Source organism: Lingula anatina, chromosome 8 (assembly GCF_051362555.1).
Source record: "Lingula anatina isolate TDL-2025a chromosome 8, LinAna3.0, whole genome shotgun sequence".
In the NCBI taxonomy this organism is placed as follows: Eukaryota; Metazoa; Brachiopoda; class Lingulata; order Lingulida; family Lingulidae; genus Lingula; species Lingula anatina.
In genome coordinates, this window is record NC_141774.1 from 3,427,367 (window position 1) to 3,454,590 (window position 27,224).

At 37.5% G+C, this 27,224-nt stretch overlaps 2 protein-coding genes and 1 long non-coding RNA gene across 4 annotated transcripts in view; 1 reads left to right on the top strand and 2 right to left on the bottom strand.

The window, feature by feature from the left end:
• Positions 1-240: 240 nt before the first annotated feature.
• The window catches only part of LOC106161885 (uncharacterized), a 104,149-nt gene continuing 77,165 nt past the window's right edge, over positions 241-27,224 (bottom strand). Inside the window, exons 2-12 of one of the 2 annotated variants that reach the window (XR_015335697.1) lie at positions 20,411-20,647; positions 19,047-19,160; positions 14,575-14,701; positions 13,903-14,105; positions 11,729-12,078; positions 11,257-11,393; positions 10,938-11,051; positions 3,094-3,240; positions 2,696-2,795; positions 1,488-1,645; positions 241-1,226 (exon numbers count right to left, since the gene is read on the bottom strand). This is a non-coding gene — a long non-coding RNA (uncharacterized LOC106161885). The remainder of the gene's footprint in view (positions 1,227-1,487; positions 1,646-2,695; positions 2,796-3,093; positions 3,241-10,937; positions 11,052-11,256; positions 11,394-11,728; positions 12,079-13,902; positions 14,106-14,574; positions 14,702-19,046; positions 19,161-20,410; positions 20,648-27,224) is intronic. The other variant, XR_015335695.1, reaches the window with a different exon arrangement.
• Positions 5,680-9,789, bottom strand: LOC106155276 (retrovirus-related Pol polyprotein from transposon 17.6). Its single transcript, XM_013530019.2, has one exon. It carries the CDS (start codon positions 9,787-9,789, stop codon positions 5,680-5,682), a length of 4,110 nt encoding a protein of 1,369 aa, XP_013385473.2.
• LOC147760190 (uncharacterized) overlaps positions 23,034-27,224 on the top strand; it is a 73,075-nt gene continuing 68,884 nt past the window's right edge. The window contains exon 1 of the mRNA XM_087019205.1: positions 23,034-24,477. Within this exon, the coding sequence (XP_086875331.1) occupies positions 23,539-24,477 (939 nt within the window). The 5' untranslated portion in view covers positions 23,034-23,538. The remainder of the gene's footprint in view (positions 24,478-27,224) is intronic.

The window sequence follows — 27,224 nt, forward strand, 5'->3', positions numbered from 1 at the left end:
CCTAAAACGGGAGTACGGGAGTACAATAGAAGTGAAACAATAAATTCAACTTTTTTCCATCATCATTCCAGGACTTTAATCTCGTCTGAAATCAGTTCAGTCTTTCTTCACACCAGAGGTGTATCGTGGCCCCGGTCTGTCACGTGAAGATACTAGGCCAGTGCCTTGATAAAAACCGTTTGAATCATTGAGGGTTCAGAACACTCCTCCGTGAATAACTAATTCTTTTAAACATACACACCAGCTTTAAAATAATATGTAATTTATAGAGCATTACTCCAGCATGCTGTCATACAATGTAAACATTCTAGATAAATGAAACTAATGAACCATACTTCAAACAACATTACATCTTCAGCTTCACATAAAATAAAGGAAATATATTTTATTAACATCCACATAGATTTAAAACTGTAATTCTAGAACGTCAGACAGTCATACAAAGTTTAATCAAAGCAAACCAATTCAATGTGATGTAGACAACTTAAGCCTCACAAAAACAATAATTTCATAAAAAATCATTATATTGGAAATTAAATCACTTGGCTGTCTCAGTTAGTGGGTCAAAGTTTAAACAGACAATACAGCCCCACACATTTTGATATTTCATTTTGAAAGAAAAGGCAGAAAACAAAAACAAGTTTCACATCAGTTTCATAACACACGAATCATCCAATAGGACTATCATAAGAGTCGCAGAAAAAAAGAATGAACATATATTTATTCTAAATATCAGTATTACCTGATATAAAACTGACCTAACACCAGAAAGCTATGGAACTTGACGTGCTACACTCTAATTATTTCTCTGATCCAAATTACTGCCAAGATTTAAGACACTTCAGAAGAAAAACATGACTGAGACCCTATCCTTGTACCTAGATTGATCTAGCAGGATCGACCCATCTCTGGGGGATTTCTTATTGAAGTACATTCAGCTTAAGTGGCTCTGATGTCTGGCACACCTACTGAAGCCGTTAGAAGGTAATTAACTATCATTTAGCAGCTTCAGTAGGTGTGCCAGACATTTCAGCTGCTTATTATGAATGCAATTTAGTGAGAATCCCATTGGAGATGGGTCGATCCTGCTAGATCCATCTAGGTATGGGAATGTGTCTTAGTTAATCTACTGGTCAAGACTTGTATTTGATGAACTGAACCACATTTGTCCTTGCTGTCATACTGATAGGAAGGTGGGCTCCCAGGCTGCTTTTCTGTTGATGAATCTGGAAAAGATTCAAAATATTCCTTCAGAAGATATCCTTTCCTTTAATTGATCAATATATCTTTAAATAAAGATATTATTATACACTGTAAAAGACTATATCAAATACCCAACTGCAGGAATCATTTTAGTAAGCAAAACATGATGATTTTTATATTGTTTACAACGCAGATGATGGAACTACTGCTGATATAGGTCTTTAATTGTTTTGATAAAAATAAATAAATAAATAAATAAATAAAACCACAGGGAGCAGTTTTACCTCAGTTGTCAGCTGTGGTACCATATGGTCTGCAGTTTGTCTGTTACCCTGATCTCCATGACAACAGGTGCTGATGATCAACAGTGTCCAGAGTCACAGTAACCACCCACAATTTCTGGTCTTTTGCTTACTTCTTCCACAAGAAATGTGCAAAAATTCTGAAGAGAAAAATCAACTAAACAACAAATATGACATTGACTGTAGATTTGCAGGGACTCTTGCTGAGTGCAAACAGCATAAGTGAATGATATGCATCCTCTTGTTTCCAACACGCATAATCAGCAGTTATTTTATATTTTATTCACTGCCTGCAGAGGCGCTTCAGTCAATTAAGCTGATTGCACTTTGCGAGTCTCGGCACAGAGTTTGATCACTCTTAATTGACCTATGGTGTTTGTGAGAGCCCATAGAGATCAGAATATATACACACAAATACACACATCAAACAAATATCTTCTATGTATATGAAGCAGATTCATCTATAGGCAAGAGAGGTGACACAAGAATTATCAATTCTTTGAAATAATCAGACATTTTCATCTCAACAGGTATGGTCTGTCTATAATAGAAGTGAATTTTTGTTTTTCATTGTTCCAAATCTTTTGGTTTAGTTTGGTTTAATTTTCTGGCCAGTCATCAATACTACTTTGTCTGTACTCTTTTAATATTCAAATCTATCAACCGAACACAACCATTCATTAACACTGGCAGTATGAGTAAACCATCATCATATTTATATAAAACCCAAATAGGTTATATAATATTGATTCATATAATATTAATTCATGTAATAGGAGAACATATTATCTATTAGTAAATCAACCTTTAGACATAGCAAATATTAAGACTGGGTTCCCATACCTAGATCGATCCAAGAGGATCGATCCATCTCCAAAGGATTTCTCGCTCAATTGCTTTCAGCTTAAGTGGCTTAGATGTCTGACACAACTACTGAACATGCTAAACGACAATAATTACCCCCTAGCAGGTTCAGTAGGCATGACAGACATCTAGTGAAATAATATACATCATTCAGAAATTATGGTACTTACTCTTTAGTTAAGCCATTCTTTGGATCTTTTAACTGAAGACAATTTAAAAAAGCTGTGCAATGGAATTGCCATTTTAAAGCAGGAATTCTTCCAAACTAATTTCATAGTGATAAAACAACAGGCAGTGCATATTGTTTTTACAAACTCATGACTCACCTACATAAACACCTTTCTAGTGTTGACATTATCTAGGTCTCCGAACTCAGTGCTAAAGAGGATCATTACACAACCCTTCTTTATATCCACATAATGATACCTACAGATTTTATATCAATTCTTGAATTAATCATTGTTTTCATTTAAATAAGTCATGAGTTTGGGAAAAGTATCCAATAATTTATTTAATATACATTTTACAAAATAAATCTTTATCAACTGCCACAATCAATAAATGAAATAACTATTTCACAATTTTTCTGAAAGATCTTTTCTATACACAAATATTTAAAAATGTTTAGCTGACAGTGAGGAGTTATCTGTCTTACAGTGATATTATGCAATTTTGTATTTGCCAAAAGCGTCAATATTTTCTGTTAATCATATGGTTTCCTCACCTCTGCTATTGATCACAGCTCCCTTTCAGCCTACCTCCTCTTTTTCTTGGAATTCAAAGACTTTTCTAAATACAGAATCCTTCATGGCTACCTCTGGCCAATTACAGGGAATATCTTCTTCATCATGGACTTGTGAAACATTGCAGCCTGAAAATATATAAATGACTACATTAAAATTATAACACTTTGCCAATTTTCATAAAAATGAAAAGAAAGGGAACTTATATATCTTCAGCCTTTACAAAGCCAAGGTATCTGTTAGAATGCGGAAATGGTGTGTGTGTGTGTGTGTGTGTGTGTGTGTGTTGGCGTGTGTTTGGGCATGAATGCTTGTTTTACTTCTGAAATCATATTAGTAAATTAATAACGAAACTATGTTTTTCCTGTCCATCTTCCAAAAATCACCCATTTTAAACTTTAAGCCAGCAGAGTGCAGGACGTGTAGGATAGTGTGCTCCCTTTATCCCACCAGACTTGCCCCGTGAATTAACGTTTTACTTGATAAGAATATATCAATGAGCTTTCATTTTTCTTTAATATATTCTAATAAGTCAACTTCTAACAAAGGCTGTGCTAGCATATTTCCTAGCCTCGCAAAATAACTTATTTCCACCAAATAGAGCACTTACAAAAGGGCAAAGCATTTTAAGCAAAAGTATACTACTAGAGGATCAGAGAGGCAATACCACCTTCCAATCTTCTACCGTGAGCTGGAGAAAGTAAATCTGTATGGAAAGTAAAACAAAACAAGGCAACAAAGCTCTCAAATGTACAGATAAAAAGCAGAAAATAATAATGCACAAAACAGGATACTGTCCAGGGGTGTAAACAGACCTTTAAAAATTGTATGCACAGATTTTTAAAATTCCCAGCACGTACAGCAAAATGTAAAGTAACGCAACAGATGAAGGACAGCGTAATCGCAGCATATGTAACACGCATTGTAGCTTAATTTCCCTTAATAATAAAATCATCATTTAAGTCAATAATATTATCGCAATTTAATAAAGTTTCAATATTCTATTTTACACAGAACGGTATATTTATTTAAAAGGATTCTAACTGAAACATAAACTTAGTTTAATTATTTGTTTGTGAAAATTGCCTATGCCACCCTGTTAGTTAGGGCTAAGCTGGGTCAAGTCTGTGTTAATATTCCTATGAAGCTTTGCAGGAAAAAATCTTCCTTTGTTTCTCTAGCTCCTTTTTAAGCTTGGTGTCCAGATTTTATCTAGTGCCCCCAGGTCTGCAGGAGCTGCTCTTTAAATATAAAGCACAGGTAGATTTTTACCTGAGATAAATATCGCCAGCGACAGTGCGTTCGATACTCTGAAGACAAAGGCTACAGGAGGGTTGAAGCCACTTAACACTTCGATTAACAGGTAAAGGAAGTTCCAGATAGATGGACGATTAAGATAGGACTTGTAAAGGTAACAGGAATTGTTTACCTCAGTTCCATAAAAGTATGCAAGATGGGGTGTCAGAACAATGGCGCGTTTACAATTGATACAGAGGGTTTGTACATACAGGTGACTTTAACTGGCAGAGGATTTTCGATTATATTCCGTGAAAACTACACTTAATTTCTATAAAATAATATCATGGTTGCCCAAAAAAACTGTACGCACAGTGCATCCGTGCGTATGCCTAGTTACGCCCATGCTGTCAATTCTGATGCATTAATACATTACGCTTAACTGTAAAGTCAACATCAAATTTTAATAATGCACAACAGGTAATACTGATGAAAGTAAAAGCATAAGGCTTCACGCCCATGAGAGTTCAAGTCCACACTTTGAAGTTGCCAGAATGAGAAAAATGAAAATTTCACAAAAAATTGCATAAATTCAATAAAATGATAAAATAATAAAGGTGGTTTTCTAATTTAAGCTGTATGTCAATCCTAAAAATCATTCTTGCAAGTTAAAAAAAATGAGTAACACCGTTTTCTTTTCATTATGATTGTGGTGACAGTGCACAAAGTAGGTTTTTTTGTCAATTTTGATTCAATATAACATAATGCTAATCCACATAATAACCATCAATTATTAATAATAAAATAAAAGTACCAAGGATATTCAGAAAATGTGACTTGCAAAGGTATTCAAGCCAAATGAAGTTCAAATTCACTCCTTGAAAATGTCTGTTAATGGAATAAGTCAAACACGTGGATATAACTGAACCGGAAGTGCTCTGGGAGCGTTTATTATATAACAAGTATCAATAAGAGGGAGCATCCCTTAACATCCTCCTTTTCCCATAAAAAAAAAAGAAAAAAAAAACAAAAAAACAACTATAATAATCACGAACTAGTCAACATTTCAAAATAAACGCAATAACTTGAAACAGTGTAAATGTTTTTTTTTTTTTTTTTTTTTTTAAATCTGAACAAGTCCATATCATATGTTTAATTATGTTCTAAGATCAACTTAAGTCACTTTCTGGTATATATTGTCCCGACTTTGTAATATGGAGCACTACTCAAAACAATATACTATAACTAAAAAACAAACTACTATTTTACAATGGGGTCATTGAGGTAGACTGCCTCTCACCCTTTTCTGCCATGGGTATTATTCTGACCCATCACTTAGAATACACAACATAATCTCCTAAGTATTTTGGCTTCTTCAAGAGTCTACCGAACCGAGTGGTATGGACCTCCTCTTCACTGCTCTGTGGTGGAGGTGTAGTTTTGCACGGCGTACTGGGAGTTGACTTAATGGGACTGGGTATCATAATTGGTTCGCTGGTAACGTCAGTGGGTTTAATCGGTACCTCTGGTGTTTCTGCAGCTACTGTCCCCCGGGATTGGTTTGGAGTGGTGACCTCTCGACTAGGTCTGAGGTGACTACGGTTCCTGCGGTAAATTTTGTTGTCTTGCTCCACTAGATAGGATCGAGGGGCGAGTTTCTCCACTATTCTGCCAGCAGACCATGAGACTGACGATTGCGGCCTTAGATTGGTACGCACAGGCTGTCCGATAACCAGAGGAGGCAGTTCCTTGCTTCCTTTGTCATAACACTTCTTTGCTATTCTCTTCTGGTTTACTTGTTTCTGAAATACCTGGTCTTTTGGTACTACTATTGGCTCTAGTTTGTCACAGCGTACGGGAATGAGCGATCTAGTGCGCCTACTCATCAACTTTTGTGCTGCACTCCCTGTGTTGTCTGCGGCTGGCGTGTTTCTGTGCTCTAAAACTGCTAACCACAAATCGGTACCGTCTTGTTTTGTTCTCTTGATCAGGGTCTTTGCCACTTTAACAGCTGCCTCAGCTGTGCCGTTACCACTGGGGTGGTGGGGAGATGATGTATGATGGTTAATCTTCCACGCCTCGGTGAACTCTCGGAATTGCTGACACTGATATTGAGGCCCGTTGTCAGAGATAAACAGCTTTGGAATGCCATGTCGAGCAAACTGCTGCTTCAATTCATTGATCACTGCTTCTGAAGTAGTGTCACTGAGTTGAGTGATCTCCCAGTACTTTGAGAAATGATCTACAAGCAGCAAATAATGTTCCCCTTGAATGGAAAATAAATCACTGCTGACGATTTCAAATCGCTCCTTGGGTATAGGCTGAGAATGCATTGGCTCTTTCTGTTGGCGAGGCTGATTTTCCTGACAGACGTTGCAAGTTGCTACCACATTGCGAATGTCATTGCTGATCTGAGGCCAGAAAATCGCATCTCTTGCTTTACGTATAGCTGTCTCTGTTCCTTGATGAGTTGCATGGACTCTCTCCAGCATCTGTTTACGTAAGCTAGTAGGAATTACTACTCTGGTGCCTCGATAGAGGATGCCATCTTGACAGGATAACTCGTCTCTATATGGCCAGTATTCACGGCATAACAGGGGAACTTGAGTTTTGTCACTAGGCCATCCTTCCATGACTAGGATCAGCAGTGACTGCATAGCGTCATCCCGAAGTGTATGAGTCTTTACTTGCTCCAGAGACTCATCGGACACATTGTTGTACTGCGAGTAATCAATCTCCTCGACTTCTTTGGCCAACTTCTGCTCGGATTCTACTGCATAAATCTCGTAATCTGAGTTCTCCTTGGTAGTTACTGACTTGGACACAGTTGCTCTAGATAATGCATCAGAGATATACATCTTTTTACCACGCTGGTACTTCACCTCAATATGGTATTTCTGTAGCCTGAGGCGCATGCGTTGAAGTCGCTTTGGGGCAGCCAAGATTGGTTTCTTGAATATTGTCTCTAGGTTTTGGTGATCCGTGAGTACTGTGATATAGTCTCGGCCATGGAGATACTGATCGAAACGGTTACATGCAAATGTTATGGCCAAACATTCTTTTTCCATCTGAGAATAGTTGCGCTCTGTTTTGGACAATGCCCTTGATGCAAAAGCTACAGGTTGTCCAGCTTGCAGTAAGACTGCACCTAACCCGTAATCGCTGCTATCGGCTTCTACTGTAACTTCCTCTGTTAGGCTATAGTATCTCAAAACTGGGGTCATTGTCAACATTTGTTTCAATGTACAGAACGTCTGCTCATGCTGATCTGACCATATAAAGGGTGCATCTTCAGTCGTCAAGCGTCTCAGTGGTTCGCTCACTGTTGATAAATGAGGGCAGAACTTGGCCAGGTAATTCACCATGCCAATTAGTCTTTTCACCGCTTTAGCGTTCTCCGGCCTTTCCATTTCTACTATGGCCTGCACCTTCAATGGATCTGCTTTCAAACCTTCATCTGAGATCACGTGCCCGTGATAAGTAACTGAATTCAATTTGAATCGAAGCTTAGTCTTGTTCATTTTGAAGTTCCTCTCACGACATCTCTCTAATAGTGCTATCATATTTTCGTCATGATTCTTGATCGCTTCCTCAGAGGTATCTCCTTTACCATACACCAGGATGTCGTCTGCGATGGTCTGGACTCCGTCAAGACCGTCCAGTAGGTCTATAACTCGCCTCTGGAACTCTTCCGGGGCTGATGAGATGCCGAATGGTAAACGTCGCCAACGATACCTGCCAAATGGCGTATTGAATGTCGTAAGAAGGCTGGACTCCTCATCTAATCTCACCTGAAGGAAACCATCTCTAGCATCTATAACGCTAAATACTTTTGCATTAGTCAAGTTTGCACTTACTTCCTCCAAGGTTGGAAGTTTGAATTTTGGAATCTTTACAGCTTTGTTGAGCTCTTTTGGGTCTAGGCATATTCTTAACTTGCCTGGCTTCCTCACCGCCACCATCGAGCTTATCCAATCCGTTGGCTGATTTACCCTCTCAATGATGCCTTGTTTCACCATGCTCGCCAGCTTTTCTTTTAGCTCTTTTCTCAAAGCTACTGGTACGGACCTTGGTGAGTCTTGTTTTGGTATAACCTTAGGGTCCAGCTCAATGTGGTATTCTCCTAGGTCACCTAAACCACTAAACACATCATTATACTTGGCGAAGATATCATCCTCTGACAGTTCCGTGCTAACAACGTTGATGAGAACATCTCTCTTTATCTTCATCAGACCAAATCTCTCTGATGTCTCTCCATTGAGTAACGAACAAGTGACATTTTTCACTACATGAAACTTTACGTATTCTTCACGGTTGTTTATTCTCATGTTAAGTGTCACCTGCCCCATACTCTCAACACGGTTACCACTGTATGAGGTTAGTCTCTTGCTGCTTTTCTTCAAGACTGGCTCATTAGTGCTCATTATGCGACAGCAATCCTCATATCTCAAACAGTTTACACCTGCTCCATTGTCTAATTGGAATACTTGTGGCATCCAAGAGCTGCTTCTCTTGTATTGGACTGATGGTTCAACAAGATATGTGGTCCTGCCGGTTTTAACTGTGAATACTGACGATTCGGAGTCGCTATCTTCAGGATCAGAATTATCGACTTGGTGGACTTTGGCCCCTTGTGACCTACACATGCTAGCGAAATGATTTAGTCGTCCACACTTCTTACAGCGGCGACCCCATGCTGGGCATTGACGCTTGGGATGTTGCGTCCCGCAGTAGCTACAATCCGAATGGCTCTTCTGTTTTTGCTCTCCTTTCTTGTCTGTCTTGTGTTCAGATACTGCCGTCTTCATCTTTGTCCCGGCTTTTTTCATTTTTGGTTTCACAGCATGCACAGTTTCAACCTCACCATCTATGGCTTTAAGTTGCTGCGTCGTCATTTCACTCGCACGACACGTGTCAATACACTTTGCTAATGTAAGGTCCTTTTCACGCAACAATCTAGCCCGGACAACAGAATCTCTCACCCCTATCACAATACGGTCTCTGATCATTTCATCTAAAAGCGTTCCATACTTGCAAGTGGCACTGAGTTTCCGCAGCCTGTTCACATAGGCATCAATCTCTTCACCGGGCTCTTGTGTACAAGTATTAAACACGTATCTCTCATAAACAATGTTGCGTTGTGGCTCAAAATGATTTGTCAAAGCTTCCAGTATTATTTTAGAATCCTTGCGATCATCATCACTCAGGGCTAAATTCTGAAATATTTGAAAACAGTCTTTGCCCATGACCGTAAGTAAGGTAGCTACTCTTATCTCTTCCGACTTAAGATTTAGTTCTGTTGCAATTTCATAATTCTTCCATGTGTCTCTAAAAAATTGCCAGTTAGTTGCACAATGTCCCTTCACGTCCATAGGTTGTGGCGGAGGTAACAAATTCGCTGTTGCAGGGGTAACTGGGGGTGTACTAGTACTGGTAGACATGATTAATCTATGTAACAAATACACAGCTTCTGCAGTTCTACTTTAAGGTCACACTCAGCAGTATTTGCTTGTTAAATCTGTCCCGTTTGTAACTTCTAAAAAAAAACTCATGAATATATGTCTTTCACTAATCACCAGAGTTTTTTTATTATCGACTTCCGATGCCTGAATTTCTGTTCAGTCGGTTCCACTTTTCATCCATAAAATCGTATGATCAACAGATTTCTTCTTTGTATCACACATACCTTCTGTTTCTCTGGTCCTTTAACTTAGTTCTTGACCACATTAGAAATCGTGTCTTCAGCTTATGTAGACGTGAGCACGAAATTCTGACACCATGTTAATGGAATAAGTCAAACACGTGGATATAACTGAACCGGAAGTGCTCTGGGAGCGTTTATTATATAACAAGTATCAATAAGAGGGAGCATCCCTTAACAATGTCAATATGTGAAAGATAAAACATGCTTCTGCTGCCGCCAAGTGGAAATGAAAATAACACTCAACGAGTAACCCATTCTTCAAATTATGTCTTCCCATAATACAACAGCAATTGTTGATGTCACAATGTTCAGTGTCTTCCCATAATACAACAGCAATTGTTGATGTCACAATGTTCAATGTCTTTCCATAATGCAACAGCTATTGTTGATGTCACAATGTTCAATGTCTTCCCATAATACAACAGCTATTGTTGATGTCACAATGTTCAATGTCTTCCCATAATACAACAGCAAATGTTGATGTCACAATGTTCAATGTCTTTCCATAATAAACAGCAATTGTTGATGTCACAATGTTCAATATCTTCCCATAATACAACAGCTATTGTTGATGTCACAATGTTCAATGTCTTCCCATAATACAATAGCAATTGTTGATGTCACAATGTTCAATGTATTCCTATAATGCAATTTGTTAACACAATTTTCAATGTCTTCCCATAATACTACTAATATTGTTGATGTCACAATGTTCAGGGCAGAAACCACCATATAATTTCCCACTGATGGCCATACTAAGAAATGCCTGCAAAACTGCAAGAACAAAATAAATGGGTGAAACATTTCACATCCCAATGGACAGCAGACACACTGACATAACTCCCAATGGCACAAAATATACTGTCATCAAGAAAACTTTCTTACCAGCATTACTTGAACATGTGCACCCCTCTGTTTGTAAACAAACCACTGCACTACTCACAGTCAGTAGCTCCCTCCACCAGAGGTCTCACGACTGCACCACAACTGTGCCTGGTCCTGAAAAAAAAAAACTGACAGTAGTTTACATGCTAGCCTGCTAGTTGACAACAAAATTAACCCAAGCAACACACAAGAAATGTCAGGAAAAAATAGAAAAAAAGCACTAATTTTCTCTCACTGAACTACATTTGTCAATAACAGTTGGTGATTGGTCCATTTAGTGGTTTCTGCCATTCACAGTAATCACCCCCCCTGTTCTTACCTTCAGACACCAAAAATTATAACCTTCATACACTGCCAACTGCTCTGCCCGATATGACTGAGAATGATCTCTTGGTGACTGAGCCCTGTCAAGTTGAAAATGTGGTTGCTGTATATGTCACTAAGCCCACATTGCACCTGCATGGTGAGAAAGGCACAATTTCACAAATAATAAAAAGTTAAATGCAAATTTCTGTGCCTGAATTTGCTTCAATTGTTTTGAAATTTGGACACCTGATGCTGGACATGAGTGAAAATCTGAGATAAGCATATTAACTGGATGTGACTAGTGTAAGTGCACTTTGCTGAGGAATAAAGCGAGAGAAGTGTAAAATTACTAATAAAAAGATTTTACAATATTTAAAAATTACTTAAACTCAAGTGCAAGGCTAATTGTCACAACTGTTGTTTGTGTTGTTTGTTTGTGTTGTGAGAACACAGGAAAATGTCTTTCTCTGCATAACAATACCCACCACTAAGCTGGGTACCCCTCCCCCCCTGCCCTGTACTGGGGCTATGCAGTTTCCTGTTTACCACTGGGGTCATGCAGTTTCCTGTTTACCACTGGGACCATGCAGTTTCCTGTTTACCACTGGGGCTATGCAGTTTCCTGTTTACCACTGGGACCATGCAGTTGCCTGTTTACCACTGGGACCATGCAGTTTCCTGTTTACCACTGGGGTCATGCAGTTTCCTGTTTACCACTGGGACCATGCAGTTTCCTGTTTTTCTGCACACCTGGGAGAGACATTACTATAAAAACACCTGTCCCTCACTCCTGTCTCAGTAGTCACTTGCTAACCATGCTGTATGGTAAAGGTACCTGGAAAAATGAAGAAAAAGTGTATTTGTGAAGGGACACAAGCTAGCCTTTAGAAGACAGGAGTCTGACAGCCCTCCAGAGCCCATTGTAAGAAGTTACATCAGACCCAGCCAAGAGTTGTACCAGGCAGCCTCATCTCCACCCCCTCCTGGGCCATCAACAACCCTCAGCAGCAACCCTGATGTCTGACAGCCCTCCAGAGCCCATTGTGAGAAGATACATCAGACCCAGCTAAGAGTTGTACCAGGCAGCCTCATCTCCACCCCCTCCTGGGCCATCAACAACCCTCAGCAGCAATCTTGATGCACCATTACACTAAGACCCCATTCCCATAGATTTTAGATCTATCTATCCCTGTGGGGAGTGTCACTAGATTACTGTCAGCTTAGCCAGCTTAAGTATCTGTCCCGCCTACAAAAGGCTTCAATTTAGCGTGAACCCCCAGGGAGCTAGGTCAATCTAAATCTAAATCTCTGGGAATGCACCCTAAGTCATAGTAGGGTCCAGCCAGAGAGTTTATAGTTTGTCCAGTAGCAAGCCCCAACCCCTTCAGATGATGAATACAAGTTGGTTTCAGGAGAAAAGATTGTCAATCTGGTCAACAAAGTTTTGTCAGAGCACACACCAGAGTGCACTAGCTGGCTAAATGGTTTGAGACAGTGATGCAGAGAGCAAGTGGGGAGTGGCTTGGTCAATGGGACTAAAATGTGACACATGTCAGTACAGGACAGGGAAGCAGAAACTATAGAATGAAGTTCAAAGCAAGCAGCGTGGCCCGAGAAAAAAAAAAACTGGCAGTAGTTTACACCCTAGCCTGCTAGTTGACAACAAAATTAACCCTAGCAACACACAAGAAAAGCCAGAAAAAAAATGAAAAAAAGCACTAATTTTCTCTCACTGAACTACATTTGTCTATAACAGTCGGTGATTGGTCCATTTAGTGGTTTCTGCCCTTCACAAAAACCATCCCTCCTGTTCCAGAGCCCATTGTGAGAAGATACATCAGACCCAGCCAAGAGTTGTACCAGGCAGCCTCCTCTCCACCCCCTCCTGGGCCATCAACAACCCTCAGCAGCAATCCTGATGTCTGACAGCCCTCCAGAGCCCATTGTGAGAAGATACATCAGACCCAGCTAAGAGTTGTACCAGGCAGCCTCCTCTCCACCCCCTGCTGGGTCATCAACAACCCTAAGCAGCAACCTTGATGCACCTGTGACACTAAGACATAGGAGGGCCCAGCCAGAGAGTTTAGTTTGTTCAGTAGCCAGCCTCCCCCCCCCCCCCCCAGATGATGAATACAAGTTGGTTTCAGGAGAAAAAGAGGCAGAGAGCATGTGGGGAGTGGCTTGGGACTAACATGTTACACATGTCAGTATAGGACAGGGAAGTAGAAAAGTACAAAGCAAGCAGCATGGCCCGAGAGCAGCAACAGTGAATGCAGGCTTGCAAGTAGGCCTGTCACAGAATATGACCTCTAATACAGCAATGAGGCAGATCCTAATGGCCAGCAATGTGACCCCACCCAGCCCATCAGCCATGCAGAAGCAAGCTAACAAAGTCAGTACAGCGATAACAGAATTGAACAAAGCTGACATGCAGCGACACCGTGAAAACTTATGTCACATTCAGGATCTCAGAGGGTATGGAGGACAGCCCAGAGCAGTGGAAGTAGATGGGAGATACAATAATAGCCTGTTCAGTGGAGGGAACAAAACACCATACCAGCCAGCCACTCAGACTGTGTACACTGAAGCAGAGAATGTGACCAGCAAGAAGGACTTAAATGGTGTTTACACTGATAACAAGCACTGCCATACTGCTTACCTGCTTAGAAGTAGAAGGGAAGATGTCTACTGTCCAGAGCACAGTGGAGTCTGCACAGCCAATCTATGTGCAGCAGATCCTTGAGGATATTTCTGGAGAGGTCACAGTTGGCACCTTAACTAGCTACTGATGGTGATAGCCGAGCCCACTCTGCATATGACAGTGTTGAAAGTCTTCAGGACACACAACACTTTACCAAAGCTCTGAAAAAACAAATAGAAAAAAAAGCACCATTTTCTGGTCAAGTGTTTCCAGCAAAATCAAAAACACTAGAGACAAAATGCGAAAACACTTTGCTCAGCGCATATATAGCAATGCGCTGCTATTCTGAATTTGATGCTTGCTTAAAACAAATCAAGGGGCCATAGAGTTGATTAAAAGGGCACTGAGATATGTTATTGACTCTATAATTAGTTGTTACAGTGGTGATTGTCAAAATTGTTTAAAGTACTCTTATGTATGTAAAAGTGGCTCAGAAACTATTTTCCCTGAGATAGGCAAACTAGACTTTAGCAACTCTGAAGATATGCACATCTTAAGACAGTGCCTAAATTATAGACTGGGCCCAAGGGCAATTTAATCAACAAAACTTAATTTTAATTAAAATACCAACACACAAAAAGTGGAGTCTTTAACCCATACATTTCAGAAAACTAATAATAAAGATGTCACCTTTTCTCAGAACTTTGCAGGAAGGATTAACAGTGCAGTCCACTTATAGAATAATGGACTTAAACAATCCACTTTGAATGAGATGGCCTCTGTTGGTATTGTGCCAACTTCTTCAGTCATTAAATATCTGGAGAAAGGCGAAAAACAGATGAAAATGAGAGTGAATCACAGTAAGACACTTGCAATCAAGTTAAGAGCTAGAAGAGAATCCTTAAACGCTACATAAAGTATGACAGATCTAAAGCATTGAAAAGTTATGACTATAGAATATGCATGTCTATGCCCAAACTTGTATTTCCTGATCACAGTTATTCAAAGAGAACATGTACTTTAAAGAAAAAAAATGATTTCAAGATACCACTATGTAATAAACTGGTTGTGAAATATACAAGAGTTTGTTGGTCTTTCTTCTACTTAAAACTTAAAAATATAATTGAGAAATCTAGAAATGAACTAAATGTAAAAACAAGGCAGCAAAGCTGTCAAATGTACAGACAAAAAACAGAAAATAAAGATGCAAAATAGGTCATTTTGTCAATTTTGATGCAGTAATAAATAATGCTTATAATAGCACTGTCAGTCAACACTGAATTTTAATCATGCACAACAGGTACCATGGTCAATAACAGGAGCGAACCCAGAGATATTTTCTGACAGTATTCCAAAGTATCTATGTTGATCCATCCTCCATTTTTATGGTCTTCCAACAGAAAAAAATAGATACCAGTCAATATAAACTTAATAACCTGACCGTCTTCCGGAAGACCCAGAAGATGGTCTCAATCCACCCCTTCAGTAAGATTACAGTTTCAGGACCATGAGTTTTCAAATTCTCATGATGAAAGTCTCAATATTTGAAAAATGATGACAGTGCATAAAATAATATTACATAATGTTTAAAAACAATACAACTGCTTATGTGGAAATAGAGAAAATGTGCAGAGCCTCAGGCAGATGAGAGTTAAAAGTCACAAATGCCAGTGTTTGAGAAAAAATTAAAAAGGAAAACATAACAAAACTAGAAAAGCACTCCAAGAGCGCAGACCTCTGCCAAGACAGCAATTGTTGATTATTATTGATTGATTATTGATCTGGACCACCACCAAAAACTAATCATTGTCCTCCTTGCCCACTTCTGACAGTTCCTGAAAATTTCATCAAAATCGGTCCGTAACTTTTTGAGTTATGTTGATGACAGACAAACAGGGGTGAAAACATAACCTCCTTGGCAGAGGTAAATATAATTCCAAAGATGCTGCCATTCAAACTTTTAATCTTTTTTGATATATATATATATATATATATATATATATATATATATATATTAAAAACTTATTTGCAATATTAAACAAAATTTACCTGCATAATTATCACTGCTTACTTATTATTAATCTAGCAGAGAGCTTAACCTTTGGGAGTTTACAGGGAAATATCAACAAGTGTGCTTTATGTAATCTCATTTAATGGCCTATTAATGACTTTATAACTCTGAACTTAGCTAAGTGATACCCAAGGGAAATTTACAGACTGACCCTCTCAAAGATCTTTCAGGCCCATAAGTCACATCTTAAGAAAAGCACATAACAATAATGCACAAAATAGGAGACTACCAATTCTGATGCAATAATATATTATGTTTAACTGCACAGTCAACATCAAATTTTAATTATGCACAACAGGTAACATCAACGAAAGTAAAAGCATAAGGCTTCAGGCCCATCAGAGTTCAAGTTTATACGTAGAAAGTGCCAGAATGAGAAAAATGAAAATTTCACACAAAATTGCATGAATTCAGTGATAAAAGATAACCCAATTGAGCTGGCTTTCTAATTTGAACTGCATGCCAATCCTAAAAATCATACTTGTAAGTTAAAAATAATAATAAGTAACACAGTTTTCTTTTCATAATGTTTGCAGTAGCAGTGCAAAAAGATTTTTGTCAATTTTGATGTAACATTACATAATAAATTATATAATAATTATCACCAATTTTTGATTATTGACTATAAATAGCATGGGCATTTAGAAAATTTGATTACTATTCGGCTTCATGTCCATGGGAGCTCCGAGTCCCACAATGAATATGCCAACACGATAATAATGAATTTTTCACTAAAATGTATAACTTCCAGAAAAAGAAGCCAATTAGACTGCTTTTCCAACTCAGGCTGCATTTTAGTCCTGTGTTTCTTTTTTGAAAGTTTGACAGTCATAAGTAACACGGTTTTCCCATAATGGTCATCATGGCAGCAGCACCAAAAATTGTGATTTCTTCTATTCTGATGCAATATTACATAATGGTTAACAGCATAATGACCATCAATTTTTAATAATAATATACACGTATCATGGATTTTCAGAAAATGTGACTAGCATGGGTCTTCAAGCCCGTGGAGGTTCTAAGTCACACCTTGAAAATGCCAATAAGTGAAAAATGAAATTTTCACAAAAAACTGTTTAACTGCCAGAAAAATTTACCAAACAGACTACATTTCCTACTGAAGCTGTATTTTAGTCCCATGTTTCTTCCCTGTAAGTTTGAGAACAGTAAGTGACATGATTTTCCTTAAGTGCTCATCATGGGAGCAGTGCCCAAAATAGGGGTTTCTTCAAATTTTAATGTAACATTACATAATGTTTAACAGCATAATGACCATCAATTTTTAATAATAGAATATTAGTAACATGGACATTCAGAAAATGTGACAAGCAAAGGTCTTCAGGATCATAGAACTTCAAAGTCACACCTTGAAAATGCCAATATGTGAAAAATTAAATTTTCACAAAAAACTGTTTAACTGCCAGAAAAAATTACCAAACAGACTGCATTGCCTACTGAAGCTGTATTTTAGTCCCATGTTTCTTTCCTGTAAGTTTGAGAACAATAAGTGACATGATTTTCCTTAAATATTCATCATGGGAGCAGTGCCCAAAATAGGGGTTTCTTCAAATTTTGATGCAATATTACATAATGTTTAACAGCATAATGACCATCAATTTTTAATAATAAAATATTAGTATCATGGATATTCAGAAAATGTGACTAGCAAAGGTCTTCAGGCCCATGGAACTTCAAAGTCACATCTTGAAAATGCCAAAATGTAAACAAGACAGCACTTTTCTGAAATGGGTTTATTTCCATTTTAACACTTTTTTAACATAAAACAAAATTAACAGTTTACTGCCATTTTTATATGACCAACTAATAAAATTGATGAGATGGGAAAAATATCAATAGAACAGTATTAAATGTCCAATTTCCTTCATTCTGAGATTCTGAACATAGTGGATGATTGAATCTGACAAACTGCGATGATATGTGTTTATTTCCATTTTTGACACTTCATTACACAATACACGATAACAAGTTTACCATCATTTTTACATAATCAACTAACAATGTTGTAAAGATGCAGGAAATGTCAAAAAAACACTTTTACATATCTTATTTGTTCAATAATGAGACTATTAACATGCCTAAGAATTGAATCAGAGAAAATGTGAAAAAAAAGCATAACTTCCCTAAAAATGACCCAATCATGCTGATTTTTGAACTTGACCTGCGTATTATAAATATTCATCAGTTCTGTAAGTTTCAAACCAAAAGGTAAAACGGTTTTCCACTTATCGTGTTTACGGTGTTGCATATATGCTGAAAAAAGTGAAAAAAAAAGCAAAACTTCCCTAAAAATGACCCGATCATGCTGATTTTCAAACTTGACCTGCGTTTTATACAAATTCATCAGTTCTGTAAGTTTCAAACCAAAAGGTAAAACGGTTTTCCACTTATCGTGTTTACGATGTTGCATATATGCTGAAAAAAGTGAAAAAAAAGCAAAACTTCCCTAAAAATGACCCGATCATGCTGATTTTCAAACTTGACCTGCGTATTATACAAATTCATCAGTTCTGTAAGTTTCAAACCAAAAGGTAAAACGGTTTTCCACTTATCGTGTTTACGGTGTTGCATATATGCTGAAAAAAGTGAAAAAACAGCATAACTTCCCTAAAAATGGCCCGATCATGCTGATTTTCGAACTTGACCTGAATATTATGAATATTCATCAGTTCTGTAAGTTTCAAGTCAAAACGTAAAACCGTTTTCCACTTATCGTGTTTACGGTAAAAGTGCACGCCAACGGCAACGGCGACGACAGACGCAGGTGACGGCTATATGTACAGACACATCTGTGTCTGTACATAAAAATAAGTAAATAAATAAATAAAACATTTCTGTGTAAGTTTTTATTTGATTGATCAAAAAATTGATGATTTGCCATTTTTTGAGTGAAATGATGCAAGACCACCACTTTTATAGCCTGTGCTGCTTTAAATTTAGAAACTAAGCCAAAGGTGAACAGTTGTCATTTTCCCCTTCAGGGCAGAAACCACCAAATAACAACCATACGAAGAAATGCCTGCAAAACTACATGAACAAAAAAGAAATGGGTGAAACAAGTAAACTTTCTTACCGACACTACTTGAACATGTGCACCCCTCTGTTTGTAAACAAACCACTGTACCATTCGCAGTCTGTAGCTCCCTCCGCCAGAGGTCTCACGACTGCAACACAACTGTGCCTGGTCCTGAAAAAAAAAAAAAAAAAAAAAAAAAAACTGGCAGTAGTTTACACCCTAGCCTGCTAGTTGACAACAAAATTTACCCTAGCAACACACAAGAAATGACAGGAAACAATGGAAAAAAGCATTAATTTTCTCTCTTTCTGAACTACCTTTGTCTATAACAGTTGGTGATTGGTCCATTTAATGCCATGGTTTCTGCCCTTTCAATACCTTCCCATAATGCAACAGCAATTGTTGATGTCACAATGTACAATACCTTGCCATAATGCAACAGCAATTGTTGATGTCACAATGTACAATACATTCCCATAATGCAACAGCAATGTTGATGTCACAATGTTCAATGTCTTCCCATAATACAACAGCCATTGTTGATGTCACAATGTTCAATGTCTTCCCATAATCAACAGCAATTGTTGATGTCACAATGTTCAATGTCTTCCAATATTACAACAGCAGTTGTTGATGTCACAATGTTCAATGTCTTACCATAATACAACAGCAACTGTTGATGTCACAATGTTCAATGTATTTCCATAATACAACAGCAACTGTTGATGTCATAATGTCCAATGTCTTCCCATAATACAACAGCAATTGTTGATGTCACAATGTTCAATGGATTCCCATAATACAACAGCAACTGTTGATGTCACAATGTTCAATGTCTTCCCATAATACAACAGCAGTTGTTGACGTCACAATGTTCAATGTCTTTCCATAATACAACAGCAATTCTTGATGTCAAAATGTGTCTTAATTCCCATAATACAACAGCAATTGTTGACATCACAATGTATAATGTCTTCCCATAATACAACAGCAATTGTTGATGTCTCAATGTTCAATGTCTTAATTCCCATAATACATCAGCAATTGCTGTTGTTAATGCTCAATAAATTTCCAACAACAAGAGACTAAGGCTTCATTCACATGCAATGTCTATTTTCTAAATTCTACTTTCTATTCGCGGCATGTGTTGTGATCACCGTCTGTGCCCTGAATATCCCGCGGCGTAAATACTGGCAGCGCGACCCAGTTACTATAAGTTACTATAAATAACTGGCTCGCGCTGCCGGTAATTACGCGGCGGGATATTCAGGGCACAGACCGTGATCATAAGATAGCGCGAATAGAAAATAGAATTTAGAAAACAGACATTGCATGTGAACGAAGCCTAAATTGAATACAATATGTAGCAAAGTTTTATCTTGTATTACAAAGTATTGAAGTGTCCAAAATGATTTTCTTACCTGTCTTCCCCCATGACTGTGACACATTCTATAGGCTATACAGTGGTAAAAGCTCTAAGATGGTTTGGGCAGCCACACTTTGTAAAGCACATCAGATAACAGTACTGTAGTATGGGGTGACTGAATGAAGCTGTCATCTTACTGGATAGCTCATCTTACAGTGTATCATATCAGTTCTCTAAGTCCATCTTCTCCTTTTTCAGCAATATACCCATGTACCACATCCTTTTCCATACACTAAAATTCAAAGAAATGAAATAATTAAAACTAATTTGCATTTGTCATGAAAGAAAATAATTAAAACTAGAGAGCAAAGCTTATAAATATACAAATACCAAATAAATTGTTTCAACAATGCTAAAGCAAGGCAGAAAAGTTGTCGAATGTACAGACAAAAGGCAGAAAATGATGCACAAAAAGGTTACTTTGTCAATTTTGATGCAATAATATGTATATCTTTAACAGTAAAGTCAACAGCAACAGGCAAGGTGGACGTTAGGAATATGTAACCAGCATAATGCTCATGAGTGCAAATTCACACAGTAAATCTCGGCTCCGTTCGCCATGCGCGCGGAAGCTACCTGAGAAATATTAAGTGCGCATGCTCATCAATTAAACTCGAGGTGAAGAAAGCATGGCGGCTGGAGGCGATCGAAGGAAAAAAGCTCTTCTGTTCTATTATCTCTCAAAACAGAGACAAAAAAGAAATGAATTGGCCCGTAGAGCAGCAATGAATCGGCTATCTACGGAGATAATGTCACCAGAGATATTCACGGAGATACCCTGCCCCAGTAGATGGAGGAGGAGGAGGGCAGAATTTTTGCATATGCAGTCTCGTCAGAGGGCGCAGTTCGTTCTGATGCTGATGTTTGCCTTGTTCCCTAAGCCTGATCCAACTGGAAGGGGGGGGTGTTTTCACGATTTTGATCCCGATTCATAGCTGCTCTACGGCCCAATTCATTTCTTTTTCTCAGGTAGCTTCCACATGGCGAACGGAGCTGAGATTTAATGACTGTACCCCGCAGGGACGACGTGTGAGGAGGCGTGTGAGAGGCGGAGAGACTTTTAAAAGATTAGGCAGTTTTCCTTTCATGTACATCCGCCATATTTAGTCTAAGGATTTGTAAAGCCTGGCTCAAATCATTGTGAATGCGATCTTACATGCACCTTACCATCTTACATTAGACAAATAAGAGAAATTGACTTGAACGATTTTACTGTACTTGGTAAGTTTTTAACAAAATGTGGCAAGTGCAATAATATGTTTAAAGTGGCCAACAACAAGAGATGAAATCTGGACAAGTTTTGAAAAGATCATCCAGAAACTACCTGATCCACCCTACTCTTCTCGGAAGAGCAAATGATGTTTTACAACACCACCATGCAGACATTTTTAATGGTTTAAATGTTGGCATAATTTTCACTAAAGTTTTACCTAACCTCTGTTGCTAAGATAATAAAATAAACTCTTATTCTGGTAAAATATGGAATGTAAATTCTACAGACGTAGAAATCAACATATTAGTGATGCAATGTATCCAGTAGTGGTAAAGGTATTTATGTAGTCCTTGAAAAGTAAAACACCCACTGTAACCATTTACTATTTGTTGATTTGAATAAATGTTTTATTAATTTTGCTTTCTTATCGTGTGACATTTGTCATATCTGTATCATATCATATTCAGCTTCTAAAGTTGATTTTTAACTTAAAGAAATTAAAATGAAAACTGTTGCTTTGGACCTAACCTTCATTACCAAATTGTTTATTTTTCATTTGCACATTGGATATGTTTGTGCTGATTGATCTACATTCATATTACAACAGATGGATAGCACTTTGTTCATAAACAACTAGTATGATATAAAAGAAAGTCTGTTCCCAGTGATTTCTAAAATCATATTTAAATTGGAATACCTCAGGCTTTGTATTTATAGAAAACATGTGACTTATTACCAAAGTGTTTGCACCACATTTTCTATAATTGAAGAGAAATGTTAAATTAGTAATGTTCAATATTTTTGAATTCATACAAAATCTTGGCAACTGAATCAAAAATGGAACCTATGACCTATGGAATGATTGAAATATAACCCAATTTAGATGTTACCTAACCTCCATAACGAAAAATTATTGTATTAAGGGGCCCGCACACGGTGAGCATTCGGCGCACGCCACTTGCACTGCGCCAGATGCTCGCGCTCCTCAGCTCCCCACAAATGATGCGCTCTTTGCTCAGCAGAGATGCCTCCCGGCCTGCCCCTATCTGACGCACCGCGAACTGTGGGATCATGTGATTAACGAAACATTACATTTTTTTTTCTGAAAGTAATGACAAATGGTGACCACGTTAATCAATCAGACTAACTATAACTGTGTACATTTTTGTTTACTTCGCTGGAGGCTGCCATTTTTCTTTGTTTCCGGCTACCGGCACATGCGCATTGTTGGCATGGTGTGAGTAATCGGTGCTTGCACCCCGCACACGCTGAGACATTTGCCTCAAGAGACCAAAAATATCAAACACGTGAGATATTTTGCTCAGCCGCGCGAGAGGCAAAAATCTCACCAAAAAAGCCCCGCACATGATGAGAAAACGGCGCAGTGCAAGTGGCGCGCTGTAGTGATCCGTTAATTAGAGCTGAGTCTTCTAAATTTGCATACATCAGATATGTATATATTTGTAAGTTTTAATTATTCAAATATACTTAGACATGACATGTTGCATGGCAGTTTAAGAGAAGTTCATTTAAAATGCAAATCAAGATTTAATTTAAATGTATCTACAATTAAGTTAATGTACATAGGCATGGCATGTTTCATGACAGTTATGAAAGCTAATTTGAAATGCAAATTAAGATAGAGTATAAAGGCAGTGACTGAGCCACAGAGACTGGAGAGACTTACATACTGAGAGAGTTAGATATAGTTATAGATACGGTAGAAGAGACCTGAGTCTTCAGGCGCTTGAATAAACCATGTAACAGAAAACAATTCTTGCCTGTCTCAGTTGTCTTATTGGTGAAAATGTAACTTTAAGGTGTGTATAACCACCGACCGGTTATTACAAATGGCGGGGTCCCAGGTTTCACCTTAAGCAGCTGAGACAGAAAGGCAGTCTATAGTCAAGATGCTGTATGAAGACGAGGACCAGTATGAAGACCCAGACATCTACAGCAGGCTGTTAGATTGTCTGGGTGGAATCAGTAGTGTTCTGAAGACGCAGGAAACAAGCAAAGAAGATGTACTTTTATTGTCAAATTCCCTCGCAAATGTGTGGGAAATAATGAAAGAAGAAACAACAGAATATGATGATGGAAACAAACTATCTTTCGAAGCAATGATAAGCAACATCCAGATAGAAGTGGGGCAGAGAAGCAAAGTGGGTGAGGACAGCTGTGATGAAGAGACTGCAATAGGGAAAGAAGTTAGAGAGAGGATCCAGAGCAATGAGGTTGTGATTAGCGGTGTTGCTAACAAATCTCCAAAAGAAGAATTCCCTGGTGCCGAGATGTTGCAGCTCCCCGATGGAGGCAACGATGATGTGGTCAGTGACGTTGCTGACAAAGCAAAATCTCCCGAATTTGAGATTTTGAAACCCTTTATGACCAGTGGTGATTCTGATGTATTAAATTCCCCTGATGCAGAAATGTTGCTGTTCCCTGGTGAAGAGAGGTTGTGGCCCAGTGATGCTGAACTGTTGAAGTCTACTGATGATAAGATGAAGTTTCCCTGTGAGAAGATGATGAAAACCCCTGATGTCGAAATGCTGCGTGTTGAAGAAATGGCCACCAATAAGACCAAACTGATCGAAAATGAGTGTTACCAGGAAGACAACGAAGAAAATGACAAACAAGCGAAGGAAAAGATTGAGCAAAAGAGATACTATGAGGACAATGACGGAAATGATGAACAAGTAATGGAAAAGGAAAAACTGCATGTTGGAGAAACGGACAATGATAAGGCCAAGCTGTTTGAAAATGTGTGTTACAATGAGGACAATGAAGAAAATGACGAACAAGTGAAGGAAGAGAATGATCTGCGTACTGAGGAAAGGGACAATGATATGGTGAATTTGAATATACCTGCTTATTACAAGGATAAAGACAGAAATGAAAAACAAGGGAAGAAAACGAATGACTTGTTTGATGTTTTAGAAAGAACTGAAAAACCTCACTTGAAAGGTATAGAGAAATGGAGGTACCCACCTCATTGCAAAATAAGGCATTTTTCTAATAAGTAAGTTGTCTATGAGTAATTTTTAATAATTATTGTTTCTTTTATTCAATGTATGAAAAAAAAAGGAGGTATCAACTTCACTGGATTTTTTTTCAATAAGGCTACTAAATTGTCCTAAGATTGATTTTCATGAAATTTTCTGTTAATTTTTATATGTGGCACTTTCCTTTATTTGCATACAATTTTTTTAAAATGCATGCACCAGTTTTTATGTTGTGAAATGTGTATTATCTATTGACTGATTTAAGTAAAAGATGTAAGGCAGTAAGATTTTTATTTTTAAATATGTGTGTATGTCTATGCAAAGCTAAAGTATGTTTAAAAGTCCTTTAATGCTTATGTGAAGCTAAAATTGTTTTATTATTGTTAATTCTTGGTTAAATTTGATTAGAAGATGTTCAAGTACTTTGTATTATAGCTTAACATTCTATGAATTACAGAATATAAATAGGTGTCAGTGAAATAGGTTTTTTTAAAAAAAATTAAGTTTCTTAATTTTTTTCGGTAAAAAAGGGAGATATATGTGTAGTGATCCGTTAATTAGAGCTGAGTCTTCTAAATTTGCATACATCAGATATGTATATATTTGTAAGTTTTAATTATTCAAATATACTTAGACATGACATGTTGCATGGCAGTTTAAGAGAAGTTCATTTAAAATGCAAATCAAGATTTAATTTAAATGTATCTACAATTAAGTTAATGTACATAGGCATGGCATGTTTCATGACAGTTATGAAAGCTAATTTGAAATGCAAATTAAGATAGAGTATAAAGGCAGTGACTGAGCCACAGAGACTGGAGAGACTTACATACTGAGAGAGTTAGATATAGTTATAGATACGGTAGAAGAGACCTGAGTCTTCAGGCGCTTGAATAAACCATGTAACAGAAAACTATTCCTGCCTGTCTCAGTTGTCTTATTGGTGAAAAAGTATCTCAAAGAACAAGTGTATAACCACCGACCGGTTATTACAGCGCGCCAAATGCTCACCGTGTGCGGGCCCCTTAAATGTTTACACGTGGATATTTCTTGAAATACAGTAATGGTTTGGGTTCTTCTGCTACTATCTGAATACCTCTTCATTAAAATATTGTGAAAAGTTTCCCAGTTTTGCAAAGTTCATATTTCTGCATTTCTCATTTTGGAATTGTACCCTTTCTTCTGGAATGACCGAGATGCTATCAAATGTTAATTAGCTTTCAATTAACATTGTTCACCACCTCCTATTCTCTTTATATTATAACAGCAAACTTTTTATCCAATTACATCTAGCTCAGCATGCACTCCTAATTTATATACTTTAATTTACTATAAATAGATGTTAATTAGCATTGTTCACCACTTCCCCTTCTCTTTATATTATAACAGCAAACTTTTTATCCAATTACATCTAGCTCAGCATGCACTCCTAATTTATATACTTTAATTTACTATAAATAGATGTTAATTAGCATTGTTCACCACTTCCCCTTCTCTTTATATTATAACAGCAAACTTTTTATCCAATTACATCTAGCTAAGCATGCACTCCTAATTTATATACTTTAATTTACTATAAATAGATGTCAGAGAAGTCTTTATTGTGACACAACAAAAAATAAAACTTGTTTTAAACTTATCAAGGAAATAGTCACAACCACTTCAAAAACTTATGCTTAACCTCAAAGCCACAAAATACCCAAAAGCTTGTGTTAGTCTGAATGAAGTAAAAACAATGATTAAAAAAAAAAGGGAAGGACCTAAGTGCAAGTGTAATCTCTGCAATGCCATGGATGTCTCAATGTAAACTTAATTATTACCCACTATAATAATGTATCATACTATGTCAGCTGCTTGGCCTTATTTTCCTGTTGTAATTTCAATCAACAGAAGTAGTTAGAAACAATATTAGTAAACACTGTATCATTATTTAATTTATTCTGTTGGTGAATAGCTACTCAGCTAATGTTTGTACATTTATTCTTTCTGACATGAAATAAACTATATTGTATTGTATTGTTTTGTTTTGTATTGGGACGGGGATGTCTAAAAACACCATAACAGTAATTAAAGCTAAACATTGTAAAGCATAACTGGGGCAACAAACAAAATAAAACAAACGTCAATTCTATGTATCTTTTTTATAAGTTCCAAAATGCGTCACACGGTTTTCTTTTTATTGTATTTACGGTGACAAGCTGTATTTCAGTCCTACCATTCTTTTCTGTAGGTTTGAGAATTGTAAGTATCTGGTTTACTTTAAATTGCCATTACTGCGGCAGTGCCCAAAATAGGGTTTTCTTCAAGTTCGATGCAATACTACATACATAATGCTCATAATCACCACCAATTTTAATGTTGTACTGCAGATGATAGGTATTTAGAAATGAGACTAGCAAAAGTCTTCAGGCCCATTGAAGTTCTAAGGCATACTTTGAAATTACCATGATGAAAAAAAATTAAATTTTCCACACACATACACACAAACTCCTTTAATTGCAACAACAAAAAAAGTACCAGTATACGATCAGACTGGTTTTAAAATGCCAGTTGTATCTAAGTCATATTTTTCAGTCCTGAAAGTTTGAAGACAG

Coding starts and splice junctions, on each gene's coding strand:
- LOC106155276 (XM_013530019.2), bottom strand. CDS start 9,789: ATGTCTACCAGTACTAGTACACCCCCAGTTACCCCTGCAACAGCGAAT.